General features: G+C 37.8%; 1 protein-coding gene across 1 annotated transcript in view; it reads left to right on the plus strand.

The window, feature by feature from the left end:
• Nucleotides 1–10,879, plus strand: part of LOC124165375 — a 74,565-nt gene extending 63,686 nt beyond the window's left edge. Inside the window, exon 9 of the mRNA XM_046542755.1 lies at nucleotides 10,611–10,879. Coding sequence (XP_046398711.1) covers nucleotides 10,611–10,694 — 84 coding nt within the window. The 3' untranslated portion in view covers nucleotides 10,695–10,879. The remainder of the gene's footprint in view (nucleotides 1–10,610) is intronic.
• The last annotated feature ends 449 nt before the right edge of the window (nucleotides 10,880–11,328 follow it).

Below are 11,328 nucleotides of genomic sequence, written 5' to 3' on the forward strand. Positions count from 1 at the left end.
TTGAAAATTTTGACTTTTCATTTAATCGCGAAAAATAGATATCATCATTTAAAAATCTAAAAGCGTGAAATACGTACTCCAAGAGTAATAATCTTTCGATTTAGGCAATAAAAAAATAATATTAAACTACCCTATTGAAATTTGTTAAAATTAATCGGTATATGTGGGCGATTACTTGTTACCTTAATGTTGCTTAAGAGGCTTGATTCAATGCAACTAGAGGTTGATCTTTTTCATTTACCTAGATTAATTTAATATTTTAACTTACTCTCATTTTAAAAATAACTATGTGATGCTACTAGGCCAGATAATTTGAAATAAAACTCCTTGGTGATTTTAGTTTCGTGCAGGAACGAAACTAAAGCTAGGCCTTGTATTTTAGTTTCCCTACGGATCGAAACGAAACATTTTCGTTTCGAGCCGTAGGGAAACGAAACTTGCCATCTTGCCTAGCACTTTACCATCCCTGCCTAGAACTCCTGTGTAATTGTACTACTAGCTAAAAATAGCTAAAGTTCCAGATATTAGTTTTAAAAATGGCTTTACCAACGTCTGGATAATAAACGTATGGCAACATGTCACGACCTAACAGACTTTCAATTAAAGTTGATTTCCCAACATGAGAATCGCCCCAAAGATATAGCTGCTTTTTCTTATGTCTCCAATCCTTATGCTTTTATTAAACCATAAAGCACACTCCATAGCCCATCCAAAATAGGAACGATCAACACGTTTAAAATAGGAAGAATTGCCTAACTTATTACGGTACTCAAAATGATAATTTTGAAGAAATTTGTTTATGTCCTTGTGCTCAAACTTTGTCAACTACAAATGGGTGACAAAAAGAAAAAGATTCAGTACTCTCTGCCCATTTAGACAATCATACTGGTATCTATTATAGAGTAAAGTAGAATAAAACGATATTCAGTGAAATAGATAGAAACGTAATTCATTGAAAAATAACTTTCAGTCTCACGTGCGAGGACGGCAATTCATTCAGCTTCGCTCGTGACTGTTGTTTTTCATTGAGGGTCGACGTACGAATGATGGCTTAAAAATTTTAAATATACGTTTACATTTACGCTTTAACCCATACGTTGTATCCATAAGGGATGGATAGAAAAAGTGGTTTGTGTGAAACTAATTCTGGATTACGAAGGGTCATTAAGGTTGCATTGCAGAATGGCTAAAGTTAATTGGAAAAATTAATAAATATCAAAGAAAATGAAGAATAATAATACTAAGCAATTATATTTGGAAAATTTTTTTAAAAGCCGTAAATTTATTAAAAGAAGAATAGAAAACAATTTAATAGTTTTCTATCGTGCATCTCGTGAAGAATTTCAAACTGTGATTTATGAAACAGCTGCTTTTTAGGAAGTTGTATTCAAAAGGAAAAAGGACAGCAAATGGATAGTGGTTCCATCTAAATCTAGAATAGAATACCACTGTAAAAGTAGCTTTATTTAAAATGGTTTAAACGAAACTTAAAAATGCATTTATTCCTTTGACGGTGGTGTAGCAGAGCTAGTATGAATGTCTCTTGCCCTTATATCTCTGTCAACAAAGGCACCTAATTTTTTTAATACTCTCAAGTAAAACATTACTTTGTTTAGCACTCGTTTCTTACATACACTAAAATCTCTCCTTTTTTTAGCTACAGAAAGTTGATTACTTAACAAATATTCAGATATTATGTATGTTTTTCATAAAGAAATAGGAGCTTCGGTAGGGTTCATGCAGCAACAATGGAAACTGAATAATTTACTCGTCATATAGTATGTTGGTGGTCAACCCACCTAAAATTCCTCCCTCTGATAACTTGCACAACACCTGAACTATTATTAAGACACTGCCACGGGGCATGTTCTATGAAAAGAATTGTTGTGAGACTATCCTATTGCATAACATACAGCTACATAGAGAACCTACTGAATATGTTATTCATTAATTCAATAAACGATTCCTGGGTATTCAGCATTGGTGGACTCATTTTATCGCTAAGACCTCCGTATAAACCTTATTCTATCCTCTGTGGAGCGTGGTGTCCTCGTGGGTCGCTTGGCTTCGTACCTTTGGGTCCCGGGTTCAAGCATGCGGTTAATCCTTCGTACTCCCCTGCTCAAAATCCTCAGAGTGCGAGGTGGTCTGTTCCAATGACCCGACCTCATTACACTGAATAAATGAAAATGCACATGCTTGACGCTTAGTCCTGTGTGAGCTCTACCTGCACCCATTCCAACTTTCAGGTCCTCTCAATCAAGTGAACCGTTAATTAACTTGCTCGGCGCGCACAGTACTACACTTATATGCTCCCTCATGAATATAGTTACCGAAGTAAATGAAATAAAATGGATTTCCCCGAAAATATTTGGATATTACCTTTCAGTATCACTGTGTATTTACTGATGCTTCTTCAAGTACAAAAAAAATTGTATTAGGAAGAAATATTGTTCATAGAATGACTTAAACTTCACTTTTTTCATATGGTTCGTTCAAACGCTGTATTTTACCTGGCATTTCTCGCTTGTGCCGGCCTGTGTTCACCGAAGTCCTTGCTTCGCTACGCCTGCCGCAAACAATAGGGTAGTTTCCTTCATCAAAGAAAACGAAAGGCATTGATTGCGATTCGTTACCCACCATTAGTGTATTCATAATATACAAATTATTTCGTTTTAGAAATACCGGTTTAGACGAATGGCAATGGTCCATTTTTATCCTCATTTGAAAAGGACTAGATTGGCGCCCATGCGATGCCACTCCACGTGACGTCTCAGGGACCTAGTTTCTATACGAGAAGATAGGAGTTATACATCGTCTGAGGTTACCAATGCATGCATGAGGCGCAGAGTTCAGGGAAACATGTCTTAATAATCACTTATTAAAACTGGCTAAGGTCGGAAAGTTTCCTTCGATTGATAAGGTATTAATAATCCTTATTTTAGCCAAGCGCTACCAGCTAGCAGGATACGCTGCTATCTGCTAGCATCCTGCGTCGTATCAGCGCTCAAAGCCTCGCCCCAAGGTCACCTCACTTGCGGCAGCGGGAACCAGAACGACGTCACACGGGGTTTTTCCCAGCATTCATACTTAGCCGTCGCGTTTTCGCGCACTTGAAATTTTTCATTTAATCGCGAAAAATAGATATTATCATTTAAAAATCTAAAAGCGTGAAATACGTACTCCAGGAGTAATAATCTTTCGATTTAGGCAATAAAAAAATAATAGGAAACCACCCTATTAACTTGCTCGGCGCGCACAGTCCTAGACTCATATGCTCCCTCATGAATATAGTTACCGAAATAAATAAAATCAAATTGGATTTCTCCGAAAATATTCGGATATTACCTTTCAATATTGTTCATAGCATGACTTTAACCTCACTTTTTTCATATTGCTCGTTCAACCGCTGTATTTTACCTGGCATTTCTCGCTTGTGCCGGCCTGTGTTCACCGAAGTCCTTGCTTTGCTACGCCTGCCGCAAACAATTCCGTGACTTCTCAAACTGCATCAACTGGAAAAATTCAACTCGCCAAGACTAGGACGGATGGAGCGTATGCATACCGGTTGCTTCGGTTGCTGCCCGTTGTCGACTGAAGCTGTCGCACCTTCTCCCGAATTACAGCCTTGCGCCTGTGAAGTAACTCGAGCGCTTAACATTTTGGGACGAGGTGTCTCTTGTCGCATCGTCTGCCACCAAAACCAACCCTGCAGTGTGCATGTCCAGGCGATGAACACCTCAAGTGAGTTGGCTTTTTTTTCGGCGAATGTACAAAGTAAACTTCTTTCGATTTGTCGCCACCGTGTGGTATGCCGCTTGTCTGTGCGGCGGCGGAAAAATCTGAGATGATGTCAAGCAACCTCCTCGTTTTTCTCTCGAATGCAATTTTCTGATGCACCGACGGAGAAGGAATATCATTTTACCAAAAGTGTAGAAATGCCTCACGCAGGATATCGAGGTTAACTCTTCCCCATTTTGAGATAGATTTTAGTGATTGCGTTTCCTGCTACCTGTTCTATGTCCTATTATTTCTTCGTACCTTTGTCATGGAAAGAGAATGATCATAGTGATGGTGTGTTCTTTTACTCCCTTTTCCCTCGTCACATTTTCATTCAAACTTAAAAGCTTGGTTTTTATGATTTTCTGAGGAAAAGCAGAGTGAAGTCGAAGAAATTCAAATGACTATTTCACTCTTACTTATAATCATCAATTATATATATATTTCCGCATAAAATATGCCAAAAATGGCTAAAAAAAGTTCTAGAAAAGAAGTTAGTTGTGATTTATTAGAGTACATTTTCATAGGTAAAACTCACTGAGACAGGCGATATGTAGTGAAGGGCAACTTGACCTTGTAATAAAGAGAGGACACTTTTTCACAATTTATTGAGTAAAGTACTATAGGTCATTCTCACGTAAAATATGTACTTGAGAATTACCTTGTGGTCGAAACGCGTCGTACGTTATTGGATAAATTGTGGAAAAATGATCTGCTTATAACTGAGTCAATTTCATAGATGGTGAACATGGTTTTCCCCAATTTTGAGTGGTCATTCCTGTTCTTCAAAGCTTAGTCTGGGATTTGCCTGCTCTCGAATGGGCAAGTAAAAACATGCTCTCTAATTTACCAGAAAAAAATAAATTTTGACTCATCCGGTTTATTGGGTTAGAATGTAGAAACTAATTACCCGTTTGAGTAAAGTAGACCTAGTTGTTATTGCCATGCTCGGAGATTTTACTGCTTATCGTCAGTGTAGGCTTATAAGTATTGGGAATGTTTCTAATGGCAGGAGCGAAAGCCATGTAGGATTATTGCATTCTTCTTTTACTCGAGTCAAGCTTGAGTTAATTTCCTTTGCGTAACCATCCTACGGCAAAATGTCTGTGTGTTCAACCCCTGCCCTTGAGAGAATAGATAGAAAGAGATGACTTCAAGGATGGAATGTTTACACATTTGAAGTTTATGCTTTTCACTAAGTTTATGTTGTTTTCCCGGAACAAAATGATTTAGAATATAAATGGGAGTATTAGCTGCCTTTGAGAAAGCAACAAAATGAGTGGAAAAGGACAATGAATAATATAATCAAAAGTAGCCTCAAAATTCGTAATTGATCATAAATAATTGATGAAATTTGATGAGAGAATTATATTCATATAAGTTGATAAGGTGATGCATAGGAAATGTATACCAAAATTTAGCATGTATACTGCAGTCCCTCGTGCAGAAAGAGGTTGTTTTATGGTGTGCGGTGACTTAAAAAAAAATTAGGTAAGCTGTATTACATAAGTGTTAACGTATCTACTTTGCGTGCATTAGGCAAGGCTTGAAACTTTGTGTTTAAAATGTCACCTGATAAAAGTTTCCCATATTTCCGTGACGAATTTATGGGGTATTATTGATGTCTAATAAATGCTTCTCTTGTCATTTCCGGGAGCCATTGCGCAAGGTCCTTTGTGTTCCTAGCTTTCGCGTACGTTGCAGGCCGAATCATCAGGGATGATGACAATGGTACAATCACGGATAGGGATGCGCTGAAGATTCCGAAAATTGTAAGTGAAAGTAAATCTCTCTGCGAAAATCTGTATTGCTTTCTGACCACAAAGGCGTTATGGCCACGAAGGAGTAGTTGATAAATTATTAATTAATAAAAATGTAAGTATTCGCGAAAACTATGTCTTGAACGAGTCTTTAAACTCTGCATTCGTTTCGGCATCAGGCACAGCCACAGCCTAATATGTCTACGGGATTTCTAGTGTTTCAATATGATCAACAATTCGATAAATTACTAGACTATTCGCTTTGCAGTTAGTTCAGTTGCTTTTTTATAGAATCTGAACAAACTCATGTCAAATAACATAAAACTCTAATGGAATCACCAATAATAGCCCAATTTGTACCAAAAATTCCAACGGGAAAAGTCATTTGCCTTGACTTAGACCTGAACCAAAGGATCCAGGTTCAAGTTTTTTTGTATGCTTATTGTTAGTTTTAAAATAGTTTGCGACCTTAGGGCTGTTTTTCACACTAATAAACTAAGGTGAGTTGCATATGACGGAATCGTCCGCTGTTTCATTCAGCGTACCACGGCCATGATTTCTCCCGGCGAAGCCCATGGTCGATTCCCGGCTGGGTCTTTTAGGCGTAAGTCTCTATTGCGTGTTTGTTTAGCTTAATCAATCATGGAATTTTTACTTTGTGAATCATGTAAATTTTCCCAATTAATTTTTCTGAAGGCATGAACTACTTTAAAGATTGTCTATTACAATTGTCTCTCTTTAAAGATATTAAGTTACCTAATGCAATAGGTAATTTAATCTCCTTAACACATGATATCCATAGCTTGAAAACGTGACAGATTCCTGTCCCATTGTCAGTTCTTAATCATCGATATCTCGAAAGTGGTACTCAATTAAATCAGTCCTTTTCAAGTGTTTACAACATTTGAATTATATTATGAGTTCGGCTGATAATTGCTTGGGTTTTAATTTTAATTATCACAGAATGGAAATTTCTTTTGCAGTGTTGTATTATTCTTCCGCGACAGTTGATTTGTAGACAACGCTGCACTGTAAACGCATGCATGCATTAAAGTTGTGAAAATTCTGGGTAATGAATTAAATCTTACTAGAATAGCACTGTGAACATATTAATCGATGAAATGAAAATACACAACCCTGGTAGCTTTTCACTGGAAAATTATTTATTGGTACGACGCGTTAATAGCTGAGGCGTCATTCTCAAGTACACTGAGAATGACGCCTCAGCGTCGATACGCGTCGTACCAATAAATAATTTTCCAGTGAAAAGTTACCAGGGTTGTGTATTTTCATTTCAACATGGATTTTCACAAAGTAAAAGTCGAATCGATCGATTTCATATTAATTGATGATCAAATCGAGAAATGGCAAAGATGAGGTCCTCCATTTATTCCGTAAATACCGCGACACTCGGTCTAATCCACCATCCGCCGCCTCTCAACTTTATGCGGGCGATGATATACCGTATTTGGCTCTTAAGTGAACTGTGCACCTCCATCACGCCATTTAATTCCGGGGAAATGTTAGTTTCCGGGGATTCACTGTTATCTTTTTAATTTAAGTATTTAAATCATTCTTTGCATACAGCAGAATCCCCAACTTAAAGTGAAAAATTTAATAGAAAAATGAAAAAGGACGAAGGAAAATAGCCGTGTAAAAACAACAGCGAAGAAATCGTAGGTGAGAGGAAAGAATTTGACTGACTGATGAGACATGGCTTGTATGGTGAAATTGTTGCATGATAAATGGATCGATGGAATGAATTTTGAAGGGAGGAGAGGCGATATAATGGTTAGCGTTAGGTGGGAGATATCCAGAGTTTTGAGTGCGATTGGGTGGATCGAGTTGGCCTTTAACCCTTTCTAACCCAGAGCTGTTTCTGGGAGAAATCAAATTTCAAGACTTTTCATTTTGAAAACTTGAAAATTCTACACTCAATGATAATTATCCTGGTAGCTTAATATTTCGTCATTAAAATGTACACTACAAAATAATATTTAGTTTAGATATCTCCTAAATAGAGCTGAAAGTTAAACATATTTGATGTTGCTTAGAAGCAACAATGGGTGATAAAGGGTTAAAAGTTAACAGAGGAAGTAGTTGAGGGCAGTCAGCTACCTAGTACACAGTACTATGAAGTAATTTTAAATCCAGTTTTAAGCCTAAGGTTATGTAGGTTTAATAAGAAGAATGAAAACAGCACAGCATCAGAGGGCATATTGCATAAATTTGGAAATCAATGCCTGACTATTTTGGCAAAGAAGTGAGGGATGCAACCGAGAATTAAAAAAATCGTTATACATATCTTATGTTTCTCCCTTTTAAAGGCTCACAGATGCCAATATTATTCAATTTCTTCAGTTCTATTGTGTTACTGTGCGCTAAACTTTCGAATAAGCATGATAACGTCTCCCAGCTGTGAATACATATTAGGGCTTACTAAGCTTAATAGGGATGGCCTGGTAGGGATGTGCGAGTACTCGAAAATTCGAGTCGAGTCGATTAATTGGTACTCGACTCGAGTGCTTCGAGTAGTATTACGAATGTCGAGTCGAGTAGTTTCGGTTACAGAGCTGTTGAGTAGGGTGGGCCGAAAAAAGGTTTTGTTTTCCTGATCAAATTTTCCCTGTGCGGGAAATTTACGAAATGATATCAGGATCTCGCACACAAAATTTTTTTCAAATCGGATAATATTAACCACTGCCGCCCGAGCTCTAAAGTTTAAAATTTTGCAAAATATCAGGCCGATTTCAGAATCAAACGGTTATGAAGACTAATTTTATGTAAATATGGGATAATGAATAATATTAAAGGGTGGATATATGTTTAAACTTTACAAAAATGAAATTTGAAGTTAATTTGACAAAATCTTTGGCTCAAACAATGTCTATGAATAAATAACTAAAGTAGAGTATAGACCACCCGCACAACACAATTCATTTCATTCAACATTCAGTCAATTGTTTCGAAAAAAATCATTTTTGGGGCTAAATTTAGCATAAAATAATATTTATTTCGATTGAATATCATTTTTTAGGAAAGAAGTCATCATATGGTGGTAAATAATACCACAAAAATTTATAATAAGGTAAATTATTTTAAATTAACATCAATCATATTGACGAATTACGTACCTGTTGAACTATTTTCGACAAGAAATTCCGCCAAGGCTGAGAAAGAGCCGAACCTGAACACCAAGCATTTCACTAAGTAACTCTCTGCTAGTTTCGTGAAGAAACTACCCAGAACTCACCACGAGGAAGTGGCTACCATCGAGTTCCACCCGTGTCCCCCAGGAAAAAGCAGGTACTTCTAACACAGCTTTTTCCGTAACAAGGTCTTCCAAGTCTTTCTTTGTCATCCAAGCTACTAATGGTGGTTGAGTTACCTCAATTGATTCCCAATCAACCAAGTCGATATAATTTTGTGCATTGAAGTTTAGCTTTGGAATTTCGACTTTTCTCAATTCTTCCCACTGAGTTTCCTTCGATTGCAATATCTTTGTGATGCCAATTGCACGATTTTGTCTGCGTTCATAGGCTAACATCGCAAACAGAATATTCTCTGGGTGAGCAAAATAACGTTTCCCTGAATTATAGATTGGAGGCGTAATTTGATGTCTCTATCCATACATTTCATAAGAAGAATCATGTTCATAATATGCTTCGGGCCTTCCGTGCAATGTGGTCTCAATTTGAGGCCAGTTTTGAGGCCAGTTAGTTCAGAAATCTGTCGACAGGAGGCGATATCACGAAAATCATGTAATAATATCGATTTTAAGGTCAATAACAGGGACGCCGACTTACAAAAAATATTGGGGGGGGGGGGGGGGGGGGGAACCCAAACCGGGGATCTTGCCCCGGGAAATTTTATAATTAGTGACTTTTAAGGTTTTTAAGCATTTTAGAAGAGTCTTATGATCAACATTAGAACCCTGTTAACTCGAATATCGAGATCTGGACACTCCGGGGGAAATCGACAAGCCTGGCTCATTTTTTCCTCACCCCCATAACGAATTTTTGAGGGGGCTCGGGCCCCCTCAGGCCCCATGAAGTCGGTGCCACTGGTCAATAAGTCACTCTAATGACTTGATTTAGGAGTTTAATATCTGTATACGTAGCAGTCAAGCACTAAAGTAATCAACCTTTTCGTCAGCCACGGCAGCCGACCGTCTTCCGACCCGGCGCGGCGGCGTAATCGGGAGTGGGCCGCTGCATCGCGCATTCTTTCGTATGCGATACTTTTATACACTACCATACTTTCTTTACTCAAACGCCGAGAGAATACGTACAAATTGTTAGGATTTAGCGGTTTAGGTTGCAAATTTTAGGTTTTAGCGGACAATGCTAATTTTCCCGATATTTGGCGTCACAATCTTTTAGCTTTTTTAAGTACTACGTAAGTCCGACGTTAAATTTCATTTGTGTCTTTGTTGCGTTTAGTTTCCTTCTTGAACTAACAAAATCAGCTCCTATGGTTGATTAAACGAAGTAATAAATAAAAGAAAAAAATCTTTTGGACCACAAAGCTAAAGTTCACGTCTATAGATTGTACTCACGTCCACTTAAATTCCATGAAGATTCATGATCTATAAAATCGTTGTTATAACTTTTGATAAAAATTCCAAAGGTTCCCAAATCTTTCAAATTTGTTAGGAAAGTACTTTTCCAGCCACTCGAGTGTGTTGCGAAAGATAATTTTCTGCAGGCAGTAATACTGTAACAGTGAGACCTCAAAACCTACCGCCTGAGCATGACAATTAGTTTTCCTGTATGAAAATTTGAAGAAATTCCAGGGAAAGGGACAGGCCCCGTGAAATGACTGTGTTTTCCCTCTTCAGTGGTTTATTCTGAGTGAGCTCTGCCCGCACCTATCCGAAGGAAACGTGGTGTTGAATCGCGGAGTGATTGTGCGAAATTACATCCTGCGTAAACTGCAAAATGAAATTTATTGGATTGAGATTTTGGAACAAGGATGCTAATTTGCGTAAGATTTACCATAGTTATGTGGATTTGAAGAGTGCCTGGAATTCTCTACATATCCTTCTTAATTGACCGTTTTGTATTGCAGGCAGGAAGAACAAACGAAGATAAAACATGGACCTCATGCCACCTGTTTGCATCGGAGAGAAGTGGTCCCTCGCTTTTGTGTTAAGTATCTAGGTATTTTGTTTTTATGTTGTATGGTGTTTGCAATGTATACTGTGTTGTACAATTTCAGTTTCATCTCGCCACTCTTCCCAAATGGCATTGACAAGTGTGCCCCTCAGGGGCCTGCCTGGAATAATGCTTTTCAAACCCCATGGAAACAAAACTGACTCGGTAATAACGGTTTAGCAGATCTAATTAAAATGCAGGAGAGAAGACTTTAACTCAGTTTTACAAAGGTATCCGCGGAATTTATTCAACAGGAGATATACGAGGTGATTTTGAGAAGAACATCATAATTCCCATCATGGGCGTATCCAGGGGGGGAGGGGAGAAAGGGGCAGCTGTCCCCTGTAGAAAAGAAATCGCAAAAGCCTTTAAGCAAAATCAGCACTGAATTGAAACGAAAGGATTCAACAAATTTTCTTTAAACCCACGAAGAATTATATTTACTAGTATAAGATATGTAACTAAAATAAAACTATTTTTCCAGGAAATAATCTCATGAACTAATAAAGCGCTGTTATAATTTTCTTGAAATGTTGGCTTCATCCACCTTTTCCATGCTAAAATGTCACAACTTGGCTTCACCCCCCTAGACCATGGCTTGCCCCCCCACCCTAGTTATGATCCTGGGTACG

Source organism: Ischnura elegans, chromosome 9 (assembly GCF_921293095.1).
Source record: "Ischnura elegans chromosome 9, ioIscEleg1.1, whole genome shotgun sequence".
Lineage (NCBI taxonomy): Eukaryota > Metazoa > Arthropoda > Insecta > Odonata > Coenagrionidae > Ischnura > Ischnura elegans.